At 41.9% G+C, this 22,972-nt stretch overlaps 1 protein-coding gene across 1 annotated transcript; it reads right to left on the reverse strand.

Moving 5' to 3' along the window:
- Nucleotides 1-2,305: 2,305 nt before the first annotated feature.
- Nucleotides 2,306-5,528, reverse strand: LOC109890802 (calcium/calmodulin-dependent protein kinase II inhibitor 2-like). The gene is made up of 2 exons (XM_020482839.2): nucleotides 4,958-5,528; nucleotides 2,306-4,287 (listed from the first exon to the last, which is right to left on the reverse strand). Exons 1-2 carry the CDS (start codon nucleotides 5,118-5,120, stop codon nucleotides 4,217-4,219), a joined length of 234 nt encoding a protein of 77 aa, XP_020338428.1. The 5' UTR covers nucleotides 5,121-5,528; the 3' UTR covers nucleotides 2,306-4,216.
- Between the last annotated feature and the right edge of the window lie 17,444 nt (nucleotides 5,529-22,972).

Below are 22,972 nucleotides of genomic sequence, written 5' to 3' on the forward strand. Positions count from 1 at the left end.
GAGTGTGTTTAAACTGTTTGTGTGTGTTCCGTGAGTGTTCCTTGCTACTGTGTCTCGGCTCAGATAAGTTCTGACTTAAAGTGGTGCTGTTGATTCGCTGACATAGAGAGAGCTTGCCTGCTTGGTCACAGAACATGAATCATTTAGTCACCAGAGCAGAGCTGGAAATGTCAAGTCTCATCACGACGCAACATACCTCAGTGCCCCAGCAACCACGCTGTCTACATTACACCAACCTGAGTTAAGAGTTTAAGAGGAGGAGGAAGCCTTGAGTAAAGAGATAAACTGAGATTTGGATACCGCAGCAGCAGGGGTTGTTCATGAAGGATGGGAGAGACACGGATACTATCAAGAATCAATCCTATGACTGGGATGAGAAAATGAAGACATAACATAACAAAGCTTAATTTACAGAGCCAAGAGACACTAGTCTCTCCATTCATCTACTCTCGAGTCTTTAAGTTAAGCTTATTGAAAACAGTTTTGAAGTAAAACTGTGACTGACTCGATTATTAATGAGCATTATTTACTTGGTCAAACAGTTCCTGTAATTCCAGTTTCATTCCTTATCTGAGTTTCCCAGAAACAGTAATCGGCTTTCTCACATGGGGAAAAAAAGAGGGCTGACTCGACCTTGACTGTCAAGTGGGAGACCACATGAGCAAAACTTATTTTGTAGTGTTTCCATTCCTCTCGGGACAGTTTCCTGGACAGAGATTAAGACTAGTCCTGGATTAAACACAATTCTGAATAGCCATTTTAGTCCAGGTCTAGGCGTTATCTGTGTCTGTGAAACTGCCCAGGGTTGACTTGAATACATGCTATTTCTGTTTTGTGTGTTCAGCAAATACAGGCCCAAACTTACCAATAAAGCAGCACAGGGGCGTCATGCACCCATTATTGTAGAGGTGGCACGAGGTATATGAGGATGGAGGAAGTTAGAGAATTTTGCAAACACCTGAAATGGCTTTTTCGTGCAATCTAGTGCCATAATCATTATGCCTAATTCTATGTTGTTGTTTTTTTATTTAAAAAAGTAAAGTATATTGTTCAGCATAGGTTATCTAAGCATACCTTTACCTGTTAAATTGTCATTTTAATGAGGGTGTCATTCTGACTGTTGTAAATACCACATCTCAATATAGGCTACTGCACTAATATGCCTAGGATATTTCTTCCAAATTTCAACACACTACATTGGATCATAACACACACATCATACATTAAAGCAGAGAGCTCCTGTACATTTTGGAATTAATTCATTTTTAATGTAATTTTTTTCCTACAATATTTTTGTTTTAAGATTGAATAATCAATATAACTAATTAATATCATTAGAATCCACCACAGCATTAATATTGAAGCTGGCAAGTCATTTTGTTTGTTTGGCTAGCTAGCTAACGTTAGCTGGCTAGCTGTTTTGATTTGAATGCCAGCCAGTGTCCGGAGGTTGAGAAGCAGAAAGCAAGACAGCAGAGGTGTGCAGTGATGAGGATCATAAGGGAGGACAAAGTTATAAGGCTGCTTTTGAATTATTATTTAAATGTGGTGTGCTTTATGGTACCATGTTACTGACGTAGCATCATCCAAGTGGGTGATTAATTTTGACAGCGAGACATCTTTATGAGACCACGCTTCCTGCCTGCCTATGGACCTTCTCTCCCCGATTGACCACCTCGCGCAGTAATTGCTTCCTTTTATAAAGTCTAGTTCGACAAGCTACTCTAACTTGATTGATAGCCTGAAATGGCTTGGTAGCTAGTTATGAGGTCGGGAGATTGGGGACCTATCTAGCTGGCTAGCTAAAGCCAACCTCATTAAATTGCTAGGTGGCTAGTATTACAGAGAAACAACAAAACATTTTTTTAAATGATTTATTCATCAACAAGGAATCAATAGGCTACATATCTTTATCAAATTAATTTGCAAACATACCTCAAGTCATGCCGATCACCGGGAGCTTAAATCAAATCAAACGCTGTATGTGTCAGTCTGCTACACTCTCTCTCCTCCTCCACTGGCGATACTGTCTGCATGCACTGCGTCCTGCATAGCATACTCTGTGGTGCACCTTGGAAGGAACCACTTTACTAGGGACAATAGGTGGGGGTACTCCATTTCAGGCTATCAATCAAAGTCTGTGTGCCCCCTCCACAAAATAATGCTGACAGAAGAAAAAACAAACATCTGAGGGGGCACGTGTCTTTGTGCCCCCAATGGGCATGACACCTCTGACGCAGCACCATTTCGGCAGCAACATAGAATTATCCAACATACATCACAATAAACACTGTAAACTTCTTAATTAACTTATTCGGAATCTTTATTACAAGATATTAGACTACTGTACAAATCAGTGAGATAATAGTACAGCACAGTACAACGTACGTCATATTAAGACTGTTCTGGAGGATAGTCATTCAAAGTGGTATAGAAGGTGTACTAGAATACACAAGATCATCTTCAGAACATTGCCATGCATGCATGATTCCATTTCTGCCATGCATCAGTTGGTAATTCAGTGGTAAGAAAAAGCCCTGAACAATGGCAACAACAGAAGAATAACAAAATTGTTACAATTAAACGTATAGAAAGCACAACATAAGCAACCATGTTGTCTGGTTATCCCTCCTGATATTTGGCACACGTGATAATGCACAATGCAATAGAAATAGTTAATAAATAGGGAGTGTGTACAGTTATATTTAACAATCCAGACTTTAGGCCTTTTGGTGCCTTACATACAAGTGATGTACAGTACTGTATAATGTGTATACATGACTCTATAGATGCAAAGGATGGTAACAAAAACTGATCAGGCGACATCAACATTTATAAGAAGTAAAAAAAGGAAAAGATCACTTCATTAATTCTGTCATCGTAATTCTCTACATACAAAACTGTCCCTCAGTCCCTCAGGCCTTGAGCACTGCAAAAAACTTCTCCAAAGGCTTAATAAATAAGGTCTCTTTATAAAGACACATTACGTTAGATTACAACAAACCATTTTCACTGCTTCTTTTCTCCGCTGTGCAACAAAACGTTAGCCTGGTCTCAGATCTGTTCGTGCCATCTTGCCAGGTCCATATCACGACCAATTGTCACGCCAAAAATGACAATTCCACAAGGAGTTGACAAGAGAGCAGAAACCGACTGGCACCCAGGCTAACAGAACGTGGGGCTGCAGATGTAGGGATCTTAATTTGAGCCAGTTTGCTACAGCAGGAAAATAATCTTGCAGCAACAGGAAATGTGAATGATTATGTGGATCATAATTAATGGACATTTGTAGGGTTTGATGCATTTCTTACAAGGGAAATCATGCCTGAAATTTCAAAGTGGAAATGACTAACTTCAGATGCCTTTTTAAACCTCACATACACTACAAGTTTTACTGCAACAGGGTGATCAAATTAAGATCCTACATCTGCACCATTTCTTATTTACAAGTTATGTATATTATTTATTTGTTTGCACTCGTCATCAGAAGAATCAAGAGCAGAAAGAATGGTAATGTAATATCATATGGTTTGATTGATATAAGAGTGTGTGTGTGTGTGCTTTAGTTTATAAGATCATCTCTATAGTTTGTTCCCTGATTTCTGCGTTTGTTCGACAGCATTGTCTTCCTCCATCAGCATCCTCTCCTGGTCACATGGTTTAGACCCTCCTCCTTGAGAGCTATCCCCCTCCGGCAGGGTTTTGATCCATCCCTACTCTAATACACCTAATGCTACGAATTAGCTGCTACCCAGGACCATGAAAAGACAGTTTTCAGACTGCTACATTTGTTGGTCAACCTGCTTAGGAGTTATATACGACCAATAATTGACTAGTGTAAAATGTGTAGGGCTGAAGCAAAAGCCTGCTGCTCACCCAGTAGCTCTCTGGGTAGAAGGCTGGTCATCCCCCGTTTTAGACAAGCTCTATGGGCGTAAACCCTGGCATGACAGCATTCACCTGGGCGTTTGTATCCATCACCGTCTCGGTCTCCGTGTCCGTCTCCATCTCTGTCTCCATCTCTTGTCTTGGCTGCTTCCCCATCCTGCCAGTATAAGTCCCAGGAGATCACCATCATGAGGACTGGGAGAGGGTCTAGAAGTGCTTGCTGCCATATGGGATGAAAGTGCTTATATACAGTGTCTTTGGATTAAAACTGTTGATTTTGAATAGAAAATGAGAATCAATGTCTTTCGTGGGGGCGGGGGTGGTGTGTTTAAGCCTCCGTCTGTGTTTTCTCTGTCCCGTTTTTCTGCGCCTCGTCAACGCCGCTCTCATCCTCGACGACTGTGAAGAACACGAGGGAGATGATGAGGAGGCGGTTTGGCACATTATGACATCTAAGAATCTAATCTTTAACTGGTATGAATACACGGAACTCATGCACTAGGCAACAGCACTGCACAGAAGTAGAAAGAGAGAAAGACAAAGAGAAAGATGGTGTGTGTGCATTTGCGCATGTGATACATGAGTTGTATGTAACACACACATACGAATAAGGCACACACAGAATACATTCTACAATCCTATAGAATCACACCATGTGGAAAATTCAGTGGAACAGCATGGCAACACTTAGCCAAGTAAAACTCAAATCCACGATGCGTTCTATTATTTGAGTGCTGAAATACATCGTTTTTTAAAATAAAAACTACATTTTATGTGACGTCTGAGCTCCTGTCCGCACACACTAGTCGCCGGTCAACTCCGTGATGTCAAGTACATTGTGGAGTTGAGTTTTACACATGGACCTAGAGGCATTTCACAGCAGAACGCACGCACTGCGCATCCAAACTTGTGTTGCAATGCGAACAGAATTCTTAAAAACCATTACCCCATATCATATTCATCAGAATAAACTTCCCATTGAATTGCCGATAGCCTACCATTATTTCCCAGCCAATGTTGAGTATATGGACAATGGAGACACAACTGAAAATACTTTGGTCATGGTTACCTCGTTTGCTTCTGCCTATCTGTCCAAGTTTGGGCGGGCGTTTGCCCCCCTGCGATCCGCTGAAGAAGTTGTTGGTGTCTTGGAGGCGACAGGTGAAGGAAAGGTGTCCCTCATCGTCCTCATTTCCATAATGACTCATTTCGTCTTGTAGTACTTCCGACATTTCCAACTGCGTCTCAATAACCAACCAAGGTGCACAAACCAAAATATGACGCTCTGCTCGACCTTAGGACCACTACCGTGGCGTTATAACAGCCTGTAACCGCTTATAACGCGGGAGAAAAACGATATAACCTAGGCTACTATCTGGCTGTCCAGTCCTGCTGTCTGTTTACCTCGAAGGCATGTGTCTCCTCTAGTGCGCAACCAAACGGATTGATCCAAATATATTCCTCAATTTCACCTTCCGGAAAGCTTCGGCAACATTATTCAAATTTTCCAATGGGTTCCGCCGTGCGTATTGCTTTGGAAATGCCGGGAGCATGTAGATATTGCTGCGGTGCTACGCCTTATTCTATGATTTCGAGCGGCTAGACCGTCGCACGGAAAATCTAAAGAAGAAATGCAAATTAGGGAGAGATGCAAAACACGGCTCTCAGGGAAACGAGGCGGAGGGAGGGAGGGAGCGAGAGAGAGAGAGACAGAGAGAGACAGAGCTGAGCGTCTTCTGCAGCCCATACCAGATACAGAACAGAGAAGATTCCAGTTTGTCCTGACAGGCTGATGTTCCATCTTCCCGCTGGGATCTAGCTGAAATCCAAATGACACTAGAATAGTATTTTATTATAGGCTAAGGTCGACTGGAAGACTAAATATTTAGATATGATTCATTCAATACTATTGCATGTTCATCAACCTATTAAAGGAACAAATGCAGGATAATTCTCATCTTGGACATTTTAAAAGGACATTCAAGTCCAATATAGGTTTTTTCTCCAGAGAATTATAAAGATATTTTTGGCTGGTTTTAAAGTCTAATGTTGAGTTGATGTATAGGTCCAGTCACTGTATTTTGCCCAATATTGTCTGATGGTCTATCAACCTGGACATGTCATAGTAAATGCAAATCCGGGACACTCCAATTAGTATGATGATACCTTTCGTATGGTATGTATTCATTTAGGGATGTCCATCATTCATTTCATATATTTTATATTTTACGAATTATAATTCATATGATATGTTGCAAATTGCAATTCATACAATATGTTATGAATTTGCAAAAAGGTATGATATGTAACGAATTCAATGTTTTTGTGATTAATGATAGCTTGGTGGCTAACACTACTGTTAGGGTTAGGGATTAAGGTTAGGGTTAGGCGTTAGGTTAAAGGGTTAATGTTAGGCTTAGGGAAAGTTTAGCTAAAATACCAAGTAGTAGCAAAGTAGCGAGTAGTTGCTAATTAGCTAAAATGCTAAAGTTGAAGTTCAAACCTTTGGGTTGCCATACATTTGCATTATACACCCACCCATCCACACTGACTAGCCACCCTACTTTCGTTTTTTGAGCTAACTGTCTTATGTATCCATACCAAATGTAACATATCATACTCATTTGAGTGTCTCGTAATTACATTTACTATGTTACGTCTAGTCTATGAGACCAGGCAGATTTTTTTTCTAGCTGGCATGCCTTGTAATGCCTGTGTTACAGCAGTGTTGTTATGGATACACCCACCTAGTAGACAAGCATGAAGCCTCACCAGAGCATGGCAGTGTTTTCCTATGATCAGACAGACAGGCGGTTGGTCTTTGATCCAAGGAGCACAGCCATGTATATACAGGACCTGGTTCTGTATATACAGGACCTGGCATCTGGAATGCCTTCTCGAACACGTGAACGTTTATGTGCCTTATCAAACTTGTATGCCATCTGTAAATACGAATACAATTGTTAAATTGCGAGCCTAGTTGGTTTAGCCACAGAAAAAGTGAGCAACCTTCCAGCTAGCCGTGATTGGCAGAGATAATAAGTGGACTGGACATGCTGAGAGAAGAGTTTGTATTGGTCTGCCATAGAGCATGCATCTATCTATTGGAGCTGATCAGTATGTTGAGGTAAGTGTCAAACACATAAAAAAATAAAAAAATGTATTGCGTAGTAAAATTGCATAAACCTAATGTCAAGTTAAAGTGTACTGTTAGCTATATTAGTTCGAATCCCTGAGCTGACAAGGTACAAATCTATCGTTCTGCCCCTGAACGAGGCAGTTAACTCACATTTCTAATTTTGACATTTGCTTGAGTAATGTAAACTCACTCACTTTTGTACATCGCCTTGGTCCATACAATTGACCTTATTTTAGCTCCCCAAAAACGTAATACTTCCAGATCAACTAATGTCAATACCATTGTAAAGCACAATTTCTCCCCTTTCCAACATGATCAAGTACATGACCCCCACGCTGCCCGTTTCTGCATGATTCAAGAAGGCAATGAGCCCCGTCGGGTCTTTTTTTTAAATGGCGGGTGGGGAAGCGAAACTAATGGGTGATAGTGAGAAGGAGAGTGGGATTTTTTATTTTTTTTCACTCGATCTGTCCAACTTATCGCCTCTAAAATGTAAATAAAACACTATAATTTGAATCAGGTTTTTAGGGCGGTGCTAAAGTGATCTTAGAAGTAAACAGCAGCTTTGAGAATGATGATCGCATGCAATGATGACACAAAATGACTAGGTATACCCCCTTACGCCTGTCACTGTCCATTTCTTGTTTTTAAAGGATGAGATAAGTGCTACACCTGGTGGAGAGAGATTGTAAGACATAAATAGTAGCTTTATGCGTGCTGTACGTTACGGCATGACACATCACGATGTAACGGAGGGTCAGTTTTTTTCAACTTTTCTCCAATACTATAGAGCCATGACCATGTCGATCAATGCTTGAATAGTAACCTAGTTCACACCCCCGATTTTGAAGTCAACACAGTCGCTACAGTCCCATTATTTTTCTTTGTAGCCTTGTTTGAATGTTGCGGTTGCGCACATTTGTACGGAATGGGGTGAATTTACGTTAGTTATAGCCATTGAACCTGGTTGGTTAGCTACCTGCAAATTCATGCAGGGTAGTAACGTCATGAGTTGTGATTATAGTCCATTGATAAACTAGCTAGCTAGCTACGTCAGGGCTGACTACTGCCCCCTTTGGAGGAATTGCGTGCCCATAGTAAACAGAAATAAAATCTGTCCAAAATTGCTAATATATGCATATAATAATAATTATTGAATAGAAAACACTCTAAAGCTTTTAAAACCGTTCAAATTATGGCTGTATGTAAAGCAGAACTCTCAGGGCAGCCATTCTCCCAAACTCTCTCTTGCCTTCATGAAAGTTGGGCCAACTTTGACGTCATCGCCCCCACCCTTCCCAAGCAGCTAAAGATCTGGGAACAGTTCCTATCTCTTCAGCGCCGTGTCCTCTTTCAGTGGGGCCTCTCTTTGTGAGAATCTCGCGCTCCCTCGAGTTTTGGCGGGCTGAAACCTCCGGGTCACCGAAAATACATGTACTTTCATGCGCGCGCCTGGTCCGGAGCTCTCTTTCTTCCAGGATTGACCAAACGATTTCGGTTTGTCTGTTCGGGCTAAGGTTTGTTTTGCATGTTTAGAACATGTTAAAGCTTGATTCTGCACTTAGTTTGACCAGTTTAGTCGACATATAATATGTAATTTTGAAGTTTAGATGCGCATCGACTAGAATTTTGGCTGCATTTCAACCGGAATTTGTCTCGTTTGGTAACCTAAAGACACAGACTTGAAAACCAAACGCAGTTTTTGGTAAGTATAACTCCTTCCACGTCTTCTGATCGAAGAACATCAAAGGTAAGGGAATATTTATGTGTTAATTATGGGTTTCTGTGGACTCCGAGATAGAGGAGACATAATGCTCATTTCTGAGCGCCGTCTCATATTATAGCCCAGTGAACGAATTCTGTAACGTTAAAAATAAATGTAACACAGCGGTTGCATTAAGAAGAAGTGTATCTTTCTATCTATATGTAGAACATGTATATGTAGTCAAGGTTTATGATGTGTATTGCTTGTTATCTGACGTTAGCTCCGGCAGATATCATCATTTCTCCGGACATTTGAGTAGCATTTTGTGAACATGCCGTCATTGTAAACAGAGATTTATGGATATAAATAGCATATTATTGAAAAAAACATAAATGTACTGTGTAACATGTCCTATTACTGTCATCTGATGAAGATTTTCAAAAGGTTAGTGAATTATTTTTCTTTTAATCCTGCATTGTTGATTGCATTTTTTGGCTATTCAAATTAGCTGTGTCTTTGGTGGTGGTTTGACATAAATATGTGCTATGTTTTCGCCGTAAAACATTTTAGAAATCTGACTTGCTGGCTAGATGAACAAGGTGTTTATCTTTCATTTGAGCTATTGGACTTGTTAATGTGTGGAGGTTAAATATTTCTAAGAATATTTTTGCATTCCGTGCGCCACCGTTCCAGCTGAATGTGGGAGGGGTTGTTCCCAAAAGGGAACCCTACCCCGTCAACAGGTTTTAACAAAAGACTCCACTCTAATTTTGACAAAGTATTTTCAAGTTAGTGTACTGTTAGCTAGCTAGCTGACGTTAGTTGGCTGGTTCGCTAAATAACGTTACGTCATGCATTGGGATTCATTGTTTACCAAGCTAGCTATCTAGCTAAATTTCTTAACAAAAGACTCTCGTCTTAGTTTGCCAGAGCACAGAATAACTGATGGATTTTTGATCACTCAACACCCGTTAAATATGTCCTGTGTCAGTAAACGTTGGCAACAAAGCATAATTAAATTCTTGCCAGCAGCACTGTTAAGGTCACCAATGCTCTGGATGAAATTAAAACTGCCTAACCAGCTCTGATAGTGGTAGTAAAATGGTCAGAGTCGGGTGTTCTCTCATCATGTGTCTGGAAGTAGCTAGCCGCTGTTAGCCAGTTAGCTTGGGTGCTTGACTGTCGTTGTGAGGTCAGAGCTTTCGGAACAACCCTATGGTGCATGTACACTAGATAGCGATAAATTGCAGCGTGTCGCTTGTGACGTTATCAGGGATATTATACTTTAGTAATCCACCATGACCTGGTGATGTAAAAGTCAAATAATTACATTGTCTTCCATATTCCTACAAATACCTTGTAACTGGAGATTCCTTCAAAACGATTGCCTACAGTTAACATCTAGGGCACTGCAAGGTTGGGTGACCAGGGGTATCTGGGACTGCCTCCTGGAGGAATTCAGGTGTGTGAAGGCTACCTGTGTCCTGCATAACTTGATGAGGATGGACACGAGGACAAGGAGGGGATCTGCAGCTTGCCGACGTGTTCCAGAGGAGAAGTCTGCTGCTCTGCAGGATGTTTCAAGGATGGGGTACAACAACGCAGCAAGAGAGGCTATCCGTGTGCGGGAGATCTTCACCTCCTATTTCTTCGAAGAGGGTGCTGTTCCCTGGCAACACCATAGACTACACTATGCACAACGAAAGGCTCTTTTAAGAGCCATTCACATTGCAATAAGAGTATTCTTCCATTTACTTAGCTATGACAACTGCATTTATTCAATTCCCAGTTTCTCTCCCTTTGATTTCTACTTCTCAGGTGAGGGTGCTGTTTAGGTAAGGGTGTGATGTCTGTACAAAAACAAAACAGGCTATTTTAAAATCACCCATATTGAAAAAGTGTAGAACAATTAGGCACCCTATAACCCACACCTACACACTGATGTAGCAATCTGATTGATGGATTGTGTTGTGCAGAAGCAGGCTCAGGTGTATAACTGTGGCTCCTTCCACCATAAAAGAATAGGCAAGAGGTCCAACCAAGGAGAATAGTAAGACACTTCATTATTTCTAGAAGTACTCTATATTGTTTGTCCTCGTGTGTCCATTCATGTTTTTCAGCATGTCCACTTAGTGTGGACACCAGGTGAGGCCACACACAGAGATTCCTGTTGAACACTGTCTCTTTAACTACCTTGTTTTCTCAATAACAGTCTCTCTCCTTCACTTCACCCCTCTCTCCTCTTCTCCCTAAAACCTGTAGGTCATATCAGCTGTGTCGGTGAACCCCTTCCGCATCTGAACTGGCTACATAGAGGACACAGCATGATCAGAGGTGAGGTCAACAGGAAGTATTGTTAAAGAGATGTTTTACATTGAAATACAGATAAAGTTGCAGTAGTCCCAGAGTTAATGATCCAAGGTCAGTTTTGCATTTCACCTCCTGATTATTATGATGATTAACAATATTAGAATAAAAACACAAGGCTTAAACATGCTCTCTCTCTCCCCCTCCATCGGTCTCTCGTCTGCAGATATGTTTTGATGTGAGAGAGGATGCCATCCCTCAGTCCCATCATCTCCACCTCACACAGTTTAAAGATAATCTTCAAGCTAACTAGATACACTATGCAATTGTGATGAACTGAGAGAATATTTGGGTAGCACTGTGATTCTTTGAGCATATGCTGCCTTCCCTGCTCCTATGTCCTTGACGCTTTCCTTTTCTGTCTTGTACACCTCTCTCGCTACCTCCTCGTTCTTCCTCTGTTTTATAATGCACAACATATGTGCATTGAAGTACAGATTGATCTTGTATTTTTTAATATTACAATTATAATATGTATAATGCATGTATTTATAACACTTGGATAATGAAGTGTTTCACATTCTCTACTGGTTGAAATTAAGTCTCTCATTTGATTAAATACTACACCCATCTTGTGTTTATCAGATCAATGCAGATGAAGGACGTTAGACATTGAGATGAACCGGTTTTAGAGTATTTACATGATGCATAGGAAGTGTAGTGTACTATTTTTTAAATTCTATCTCTGTATATATGAATTACAAATCAGCCTTTAACTAGTTAAATCCTGTTTGTAGTCTATTGGTTACAATGTGTAACCATTGATGTGCCAGGACCAAGATTGGTAAACACTGTTGAAGTGTATAATTGTAATACATACATGCAGACACAGCATAATTCAAAGACTGGAATTTGGATATGACTGAAAAAGAATCTCAAAGACATTCATACCCGCATTTCACCTTTATTTGCCAAGGTAGAGTACATGATCGGTGAATATATTAAATGTACAGGCTACAATGTGGGGGATCTCATGCATGGTAATAACTACATGTATATACAACTTGCATCCTTGGCACAAAGTTATATTATATTGTACACAATCCATAGGCTTCATTACTGTCATTCAGACTGTTTTGAAGTTGATACAACTCGCTATGATAGCTGAGATTCATAGCTAGGTTCTGACCTAATAGGTATACCAAATGTTTGGGTCCATACACAGATTGGCTAGATAGCTAGCTACACATCCACAGGCATACAGGTATTTTTATCCTCCACTGCACAATAAGCAAGAACATAGCTAACTACGTTATTTCATCTATCTGCATTGCATGGCAAATATCAGCCAGGCAAGCTTACAAAATCGTACATTCAATTTGCAGTAAATGCTTTAGCTAGCTAGATTCTTTACATCCACTGTTAGGCTAGACAGATGAAATTCTTAACAACACTTTTTCAGACAAAAACTAGTTCATTGCATCCGCCGTGGAGCCCAGTTTCATAATATTACAATATGTCCCAGCTGCTTGCCATAATTTTGAAGTAATCACAAAAAGACAGGTCTTATTTTAGGGCATTTTTCACCCTGCCAGCTCCTATTAGTTCTATTGAGCACCGTGGAACCAACTTGCCTTCCGAACATTCTATTCCCAGCCCATTGTTCTACGTCACAATGCCTGCTTCGCTATTGCTGGCCCTGAGACCTGCCCACATTGAACTCGGAGGCTTACCTCAGGTGATTCATTATTAAAAAGGTTACAACTACTTTGTGAGCAAGCTCACTGTTCGCCTGGGTACACATTTTTGTGACCCACTGAGTTAATGATGACTGGCGCATAGACATCAAATGTTAAACATTCTATGGTCATGGTTAACCATATTCTTTTCAGAAAAAGGTGTAAACCTGAACAAAAGGCATATCGCTGTCCTCTTTTTCAAGATGTGGCCGATTTAAACAGCCAGAAGACATTTCTTAAATTAAGAAAAAAACTTTTTTTTTAACGATTTGTTGTTTCTAAATGGCTGCTGGGGAATTTGATATGCGTCTAAATATGTTTGTTCGTATGCATCAAATTGAGCGAATGCTACGCAGTTTCACTGAGTTGCAAACCAAATGGTTAGGTCTAGCTCATTGATTTGCAGATCTGATGCAGTTGCTACCTCAGATTATGAACAAGTGTTACGAATGAGTAATGTAGTACCCACAGAAGGCCACAGGGAGGAGCAAGAGAGCTATAAAACCCATACTGTTTTTTGCCTTAAAAACCCTAACCCTAAACCCTAACCCTGATTTGTAACACAATGCACCTATAGCTGTAATGGTACCATTTTTCTAACCCTAAACTTAACCCTAACCCTGATTGACATAATATAGCATGCAACAAAATCCTATATGTCCCATGATATATATATATATATATATATATCGTATTAGGCCTGTGTTGGTTTTGGGAGAGAAAAAAAAAATACATAATAGCAAGTTTTGAAACCCGGACAAATAATCACTAGTCAGATGCGCAAACCTCAACTCTAGTATACATGCATTATGTAACCATCTTAATACCTCATTTAACAATAACAGAAAACACAAAAGACTGCCTCTTCAACAGCCTGCGAAAAATTTTATTAAATGCAACCCTCGCAGTTAACAAATTAAAATGCCCTTCACTTGCACGAGAAGACAGAGTGATCGCTGCCGCTGACAGCATGAGCTTTTGGCAGGGCTTGTTGAGTTGGCTACTTGTGCGAGAAGGCAGAGCGGCTAGATTATGTTGGTTGATGAATTTGACAATGAGAATGTGACAATGAATATAATAGGAAAAGTAAACGGCCTGTAGCTCAGGCCCTGAAGCCATGATATGCATATAGTTGGTACCATTGAAAAGAGAACACTTTGAAGTTTGTAGAAATGTTAAAATAATGCTATAATAATATAGCACACTAGATATGGTAGGAGATAATCCAAAGAAAAACCAACCATAATTGTTTTATTGAGAGAGAGAGAGAGAGAGAGAGAGAGAGACCATCCTCTTAGAAATGCAAGAGAAAGAACATATTGAAAATCAGCTCCCTGGATGCAATTCCAATGGCTTCCACAAGGTGTCAGCAGTCTATGTTAAAGGTTTCAGGCTTGTTACTTCAAAAACAAATAAGAAATAACGGTTTTAGTAGAAGGACAGTCTTGGAAATGTGTGCTTGCGATCGCCTTGAAGGAATTATGCACCTGCTAAAATCGATTTCCTATTGAACATACTTCTTTCCGAAATAAATATTGTAGTTTGATTAGATTTTAGGGTATTTGAGGAGTAAATAGAAATGTATTTTGACTTGTTGAAACAAAGTTTAGGGGTAGATTTTCGGATTCCTTTCTCTGCAAGTTGAACGGGTGGATTACTCAAAATCGATGGCGCCAACTAACAGAGTTTTTGGGATATAAAGAAGGATTTTATCTAACAAAACGACACTATGTTATAGCTGGGACCCTTTGGATGACAAATTAGAGGAAGATTTTCAAACAGTATGTGAGTATTTAATCGTTATATGTGAATGTATGAAACCTGTGCCGGTGGAAAAATATTTGAATGTGGGGCGCTGTCCTCAAACAATTGCATGGCATGTTTTAGCTGTAGTAGCTACTGTATAACAGACAGTGCAGTCAGATTAACAAGAATTTAAGCTTTCAGCCGATATAAGACACTTATGTGTACCTACATTTTTAAAATCCATAATATTTATGATTATTTATTTCAATTGCGCTCCCTCCAGTTTCACCGGAAGTTGTCCGGCTAGCTGGACACCGATCCTCAAACCTACAGACGTACTTCAATGCCATACAACTCTCCTTCCGTGGCCTCCAACTACTCTTAAATGCAAGTAAACTAAATGCATGCTCTTCAACCGATCGCTGCCCGCAAAAATAAATCTAGAATCAACTTTCTATTTCGCAAACAAAGCATCCTTCACTCATGCTGCCGAACATACCCACGTAAAACTGACTATCCTACCGATCCTCGACTTCGGCGATGTCATTTACAAAATAGCCTCCAACACTACTCAGTAAATTGGATGTAGTCTATCACAGTGCCATCTGTTTTGTCACCAAAGCCCCATATACAACCCACCACTGGAACCTGTATGCTCTCGTTGGCTGGCCCTCGCTTCATATTCGTCGCCAAACCCACTGGCTCCAGGTCATCTATAAGTCTTTGCTAGGTAAAGCCCCGCCTTATCTCAGCTCACTGGTCACCATAGCAGCACCCACCCATAGCACGGGTAGCCCGTAGAACCCCCAAATCCAACTCCTCTTTTGGCCGCCTTTCCTTCCTGTTCTCTGCTGCCAATGACTGGAACGAATTGCAAAAATCACTGAAGCTGGAGACTCATATCTGACTCACTAACTTTAAACATCAGCTGTCAGAGCAGCTTACAGATCATTGCACCTGTACACAGCCCATCTGTAAATAGCCCACCCAACTACCTCATCCCCATATTGTTTTTTTTGTTGCTTCTTTGCATCCCAGTATCTCTACTTGCACATTCATCTTCTGCACATCTATCCCTTCAGTGTTTAATTCCTAAATTGTAATTATTTCGCCACTATGGCCGATTTATTGCCTTACCTCACTAATCTTACTTCATTTGCACACACTGTATATATACTTTTTCTATTGTGTTATTGACTGTAAATTAATCTGTTAAAAATGCTGTTTCAGTCCTTCCTCTTGCATTAGCAGTGTAGAAAGGGACAGAAAAAAGCGTGTGCGGGAGTTCTTCTGTGAGAACGAAGGGGTTTGGGAGCTGGGGGGCTGTCAGCTATAGTATGCAGTCAATAGCGATTGGCCCGGGGCATTCGTTTTGCATAATATAGGATATATAGGGTAGCCGTACCGGTCGCCATATTATAGGATGCAAAACCAAAGATACGCCCCCGCACGTCCCTACGGGCTTTAGAGACGCCTGGCGCTGGCGCGTTGCCTCCAGTGGAGCAGGTGCAGGCATGTAGCCTAATATTTGTTTTGTGTAATCTCAATCAACCCAAAATCTGTTCCTTTTGAATGACCTTAATGTTTTCCCCAACAGGACTCAGTGTTTGTGTTCTTGCAGATGATATGTTTCAAGGCGCAAAACATGCATTGCCTGATGCACACTGCCGGGTGCACCCTGACACCTCTCTGGAGTGAGCAACACATCAGCAGTTGTGTCATTTGCATATCTTCAGTGGTTCACTGCTATTGATTGTACACATAGGCACAAACAACGTAGCTCATGGGGATTCTCCTTATGACATTATCAGTAGGATGCAGGAACTGATCATCAACTGATCAACGGAGTTAGGGAGTATCGGTATGAAGTAAAGTTTGCCGTTTGCTCCATTCTACCCCGGCCGAAGGACAATGCTACCACTAAACGTGTAGTTAAGGAAACAAAACAGCTTTTGGGGCATCTGTCACATGAAAACGATGGTGTCATTTATTTTAGAACTAATAGATCATTTCTGAGGCACTCACAACCCAATCACACACTTTATAGCAGTGACCAGCTTCATCTGAATTGTCACGATAAGGGTAGGCTTTTTGTTTCATTACATGAGGTAGGTTAGTCAGTTTATTTCTGTTATTTTCTTTGCATTTCTTTTTTGAGTTGCCTCAGATTTTCTTTTATTTGACCTTACATTGATTTGAGGTTTTATTGTGCTATCCAAGGTGTTCATGTTCCTTGTTGTTTTCCAAACATTGAAATGCCCCAAATCTCTTCGTTCATGTGATGCCGTTCACTTGAATATGAGAACTGCTGCACTTTGTCAATTTATGAAACGTTTACAAATACTGTTTTATTGGCTTCTGCTGTGTTTTTAAAAAGCATTAAGACATATTGCTATCAGTGCAATCCTTGACTGCATTTTTCCCCATCGGGTTTACAACACAAGCATGCTACATACACCCCCCCCCATGTGATTTCTGAAATTCTCCCAACCATGAACATTAATAAATATGCCTGTATGTCTGGCTAAGAATGAACGAGGCGCCCTGACTATATGTTAGATTGCAGATATCTTTGGATGGTTGTAAAACCGTGTATCTTAGCTACTCGGGATGTGGTCGACCGTCAATTTTACTTCATGAGAAAGTTTTGTTATATTGTTATATAAGTTGGTGATATTGCATGCTAATAGCATGCCTAATGAAATGCATTCACCTGCGTGCAGTCGGTTTCAACTACATGCAAATCAAATGCATGTATCTGATTGGCTACCGTTTCCAGGTGGGAAACTTCCCGATGACGTGCCCTCTGGTCCTTGCCATCCTGCTATCCAGGTTCCTTGAGACGTCCATATCCATTGAATTTGAGGGTTAATGTTAGCAAAGACAGGTACGGGTATCCCACTTAAAAGTGTCAATATGAGGTGACTGAATTAATGTTCAGGATTATTGATAATCGTTATTGAAATAGTAATTAAGTATCATTTCAATACATGCACATGAATACAGGTAATAATACAAATTAAGGGTCATTCATTCACAGTAATCAGTTCAAAACTATTTCTGTAGCTGTGCATAGCTCAACTCTAACACACATACAATGGAAATTAGACCTTTATTATGAATGATTTGGCTCTTAAAAGAGCCTTCGGTTTTGTAACAGAAAATTATGTTTAAGAAGGTTGCACCAACACTCATATTCTAGTGAATGTAATCACAAGAACAAAACGTTTTTTGGGGGCATTTCAATATAACCCACACTAGATAGTGAGAGGCAGACACAATATAAAAGTCATATTAACATAATATACTGTAAAGAGTATGATTAGCATGTCTTTGAGTTAACTACATTATGAACCTAAAAAAGTATATATGTACAGTTGAAGTCGGAAGTTTACATACACTAGGTTGGAGTCATTAAAACTAATTTTTCAACCACTCCACAAATTTCTTGTTAACAAACTTGTTTTGGCAAGTCGGTTAGGACATCTACTTTGTGCATGACACAAGTCATTTTTCCAACAATTGTTTAGGCAGATTATTTCCCTTATAATTCACTGTATCACAATTCCAGTGGGTCAGAAGTTTACATACACTAAGTTGACTGTGCCCTTAAACAGCTTGGAAAATTCCAGAAAATGATGTCATGGCTTTAGAAGCTTCTGATAGGCTAGTTGACATCATTTGAGTCAATTGGAGGTGTACCTGTGGATGTATTTCAAGGCCTACCTTCAAACTCAGTGCCTCTTTGCTTGACATCATGGGAAAATCAAAAGAAATCAGCCAAGACCTCAGAAAACAAATTGTAGACATCCACAAGTCTGGTTCATCCTTGGGAGCAATTTCCAAATGCCTGAAGGTACCACGGTCATCTGTACAAACAATAGTAGGCAAGTATAAATACCATGGGACCACGCAGCCGTCATACCGCTCAGAAGGAGATGCGTTCTGTCTCCTAGAGATGAACGTACTTTGGTGTGAAAAGTGCAAATCAATCCCAGAACAACAGTAAAGGACCTTGTGAAGATGCTGGAGCAAACAGGTACAAAAGTATCTATATCCACAGTAAAACGAGTCCTATATCGACATAACCTGAAAGGCCGCTCAAGGAAGAAGCCACTGCTCCAAAACCGTCATACAAAAGCCGACTACGATTTCCAACTGCACATGGGGACAAAGATCGTACTTTTTGGAGAAATGTCCTCTGGTCTGATGAAACAAAAATATAACTGTTTGGCCATAATGACCATTGTTATGTTTGGAGGAAAAGGTGGAGGCTTGCAAGCCGAAGAACACCATCCCAACCATGAATTACGGGGGTGGCAGCATCATGTTGTGGGAGTGCTTTGCTGCAGGAGGGACTGGTGCACTTCAAAGTATATGGCATATATACGTGGATATATTGAAGCAACATCGCAAGACATCAGTCAGGAAGTTAAAGCTTGCTCGCAAATGGGTCTTCCAAATGGACAATGGCCCCAAGCATACTTCCAAAGTTGTAGCAAAATGGCTTAAGGACAACAAAGTCAAGGTATTGGAGTGGCCATCACATAGCCCTGATTTTCCTACAGAAAATGTGTGGGCAGAACTGAAATTGCGTGTGCGAGCAAGGAGGCCTACAAACCTGATTCAGTTACACTAGCTCTGTCAGGAGTGGGCCAAAATTCACCCAAAATATTGTGGGAAGCTGGTAGAATTGCTACCCAAAACGTTTGACCCAAGTTAAACAATTTAAAGGCAATGCTACCAAATACTAATTGAGTACATGTAAACTTCTGACCCCCTGGGAATGTGATGAAAGAAATTAAAGAAGAAATTAAAGATGAAATAGACCATTCTCTCTACTATTATTCTGACATTTCACATTCTTAAAATAAAGTGGTGATCCTAACTGGCCTAAGACAGGGAATTCTTAGTAGGATTAAATGTCAGGAATCGTGAAAAACCGAGTTTAAATGTATTTGGCCAAGGGGGTATGTAAACTTCCGACTTCAACTGTACATACTTAATTAAACACAAATATATATATATATATATACAGTCTTTTAAAGGAGTATGATTAGGGAGTGGGAATGGGAAGGTGGGAGTTGGCTCTTAAAAGAGCCTTTGTTTTGGGTTTGGGAGAGCAACAGAGCTTCATATATTAGAATGCAAATCTAATCAAATGACTGAAGTTACATTTTATAAACGGGCATTCAAGTTTAACAAAGAGTTACCTTGTAGGCTCCCTGTCTCATATCACTTTCCTGCCAGTCCTAAAGCAGCTACGTTGTATTGACACAGAGTTATATATTATAACAAACACAATTCTATGAAATACAGTCACAGCTGGTATTTTATCCACGTCACTTAAATTGGCTATCTGCTCATCCACTTCATCCACACTGGTCCAGAACCCACCATATTTGCCCATATCGACAGTAATCTGTTTTTTTTACTGACTCCCTGAAGGTCTTTTTGATTTTGTCTATCTTGTTTCTCTTTAAGTGCCTGCAGTCTAGTCTCTCTTATTTTGAACATGCGCACACAATATATGGCTCTCTGTCCTTTAACTGATGCCCTAGATGTTTCAAGGACCTCAGCTTTCCTCTCAGGACCTAAGCTAGCCAACCATTCCCAATAATGGTATCTCTAATACTATTATGCTTGTCCAAATCTTTAATCTTATTAATTGATAAATCCCTCTCACATGCAACATTAGTTTTTGGAGCAGATTCTAACACTTTATTCTGCTCATCAGATACATTGTCATACCATCCATGCTTTAGGTGATCTGCGGTCAACCTACAGCACACTTTCACTAGACTAGCAAAAATTTGCTCTCGAGCTTATTTTGTCACGTCATCAAACTCTTCTGATTCTTGTGCTATGAGTTTGTTGAAGATGGGTCCCCTGTGGACGTCTACGTCATCAAACAAAGTGGCCTCGCCTCTAATGAAGGTGCTGCTGTCTGCCTGCCGCTCTTTGAGCTTTATAACAAGCATACTGTACTTGTTCATTGCAAGAATATTTTTTTCCAAGAACTCTCCAGAATGGTTCTGTAACCTGTTTGGACTTAATGCCCTACATCCCGCATTGAACTGAATGACATTCAGATCAGCAGGAACGGCTTGAACTAACCGGTTTCCATTTTGGGTGAGTCTCGTGAAGTCCAACAAGTCATTGTAGAGATAGTAAACACAGTTCATTCTTAAAAAACAACAACTGTCAAAAAATGTCTATACCTGTCACGGTTTTCTTCCGTCGAAGGAGAGGAGGACCAAAATGCAGTGTCGTTAGAGTTCATGGTTTTTAATATGAGAAACTCAACATGAACACAATAACAAAAACAACAAACGTGGCAAAACCCGAAACAGACCTATCTGGTGCAGAGAACACAAAGACAGGAAACAATCACCCACAAAGTACCCACAGAATATGGCTGCCTAAATATGGTTCCCAATCAGAGACAACGATAGATAGCTGCCTCTAATTGAGAACCAATCTAGGCAACCATAGACATACAATATACCTAGAAAGGAAACAGCCCTATAAACATACAAAACCCCTAGACAAGACAAAAACAAATACATCACCCATGTCACACCCTGACCTAACCAAAATAACAAGGAAAACAAATAATACTAAGGTCAAGGTGAGATAGTACTCCCCCCCCAAAGGTGCGGACTCCCGGCCGCACACCTAAACCTATAGGGGAGGGTCTGGGTGGGCGTCTGTCCATGGTGGCGGCTCTGGCACTGGACATGGACCCCACCACACCATAGTCTTTGTCCGCTTTAGTCTCCTCCTAGGAACGGCGACCCTCGCCGTCAACCTAGGATTGGCAACCCTACTAAATGGCCCCACTGGACTGAGGGGCAGCTCCGGACTGAGGGGCAGCTCGGGACTGAGGGGCAGCTCGGGACTGAAGGGCAGCTCGGGACTGAAGGGCAGCTCGGGACTGAATGGCAGCTCCGGACTGAAGGGCAGCTCTGGACTGAAGGGCAGCTCTGGACTGGTTGACGACTCTGGAAGATCCTGGCTGACTGGCGCTCTGGCGGATCCTGGCAGACTGGCGGCTCTGGCGGCTCCTGGCAGACTGGCGGCTCTGGCGGCTCCTGGCAGACTGGCGGCTCTGGCGGCTCCTGGCAGACTGGTGGCTCTGGCGGCTCTAGCAGCTCTGGACAGGCGGGAGACTCTAGCAGCTCTGGACAGGCGGGAGACTAGCAGCTCTGGACAGGCGGGAGACTCTAGCAGCTCTGGACAGGCGGGAGACTCTAGCAGCTCTGGACAGGCGGGAGACTCTAGCTGCTCTGGACAGGCGGGAGACTCTAGCAGCTCTGGACAGGCGGGAGACTCTAGCAGCTCTGGACAGGCGGGAGACTCTAGCAGCTCTGGACAGGCGGGAGACTCTAGTGGCGCTGGAGAGACGGAAGAATCTGACGGCGCTGGAGAGATGGCTCTAGCAGCGCTGGACAGGCGAGGCGCACTGTAGGCCTGGTGCGTGGTACCAGCGCTGGTGGTACTGGGCCGAGTACACACACCTCAGGGCGAGTGCGGGGAAGAGGAACAGGGAGTACTGGGCTCTGGACACGCACAGGAAACCTGGTGCGGGGGGCTGCCACCGGAGGGCTGGGGCGTGTAGGTGGCACTGGATAGACCGGAACGTGCAGGCGAACCGGGGACACCATGCGTAAGGCTGGTGCCATGTATGCCGGCCCAAGGAGACGCACTGAAGACCAGATGCATAGAGCCGGCTTCATGGCACCTGTCTCGATGCCCACTCTAGCCCGGCCGATACGAGGAGCTGGTATGTATCGCACCGGGCTATGTACCCGCACTGGGGACACCGTGCGCTCCACAGCATAACACGGTGCCTGCCCGGTCCCTCTCGCTCTCCGGTAAGCAGAGGAAGTTGGCACAGGTCTCCTATCTGGCTTCGCCATACTTCCTGTGTGACCCCCCCCCCCCAAGTTTTTTTTTGGGGGGGCTGACTCTCGGGCTGCCAGCCCTGCTTCCGTGCTGCCTTCTCAAACCGCTGCCTCTCCGCTTTGGCTGCCTCCAGCTCTGCCTTGGGGCGGCGATATTCCCCCGGCTGCGTCCAGGGTCCATCTCCACCCAGTATCTCCTCCCAAGTCCAATAGCCCTGATTGCGCTGCTCCTCCTGCCGCTGCCTGTCACCACGCTGCTTGGTCCTGTACTGATGGGTGATTCTGTCACAGTTTTCTTCCGTCAAAGGAGAGGAGGACCAAAATGCAGCGTCATTAGCGTTCATGGTTTTTAATATGAGAAACTCAACACGAACACAATAACAAAAACAACAAACGTGGAAAAACCCAAAAACCACTGTTCTCTGGTGCAGAGAACACAAAGACAGGAAACAATCACCCACAAAGTACCCACAGAATATGGCTGCCTAAATATGGTTCCCAATCAGAGACAACGATAGACAGCTGCCTCTTATTGAGAACC

The sequence above is a fragment of the Oncorhynchus kisutch genome, linkage group LG5 (assembly GCF_002021735.2).
Source record: "Oncorhynchus kisutch isolate 150728-3 linkage group LG5, Okis_V2, whole genome shotgun sequence".
NCBI classification, from domain to species: Eukaryota; Metazoa; Chordata; class Actinopteri; order Salmoniformes; family Salmonidae; genus Oncorhynchus; species Oncorhynchus kisutch.

Coding starts and splice junctions, on each gene's coding strand:
- LOC109890802 (XM_020482839.2), bottom strand. CDS start 5,120: ATGTCGGAAGTACTACAAGACGAAATGAGTCATTATGGAAATGAGGAC. Junction 4,288..4,957: donor GATAGGCAGAAGCAAACGAG/GTAACCATGACC, acceptor TGTTCTTCACAG/TCGTCGAGGATGAGAGCGGC.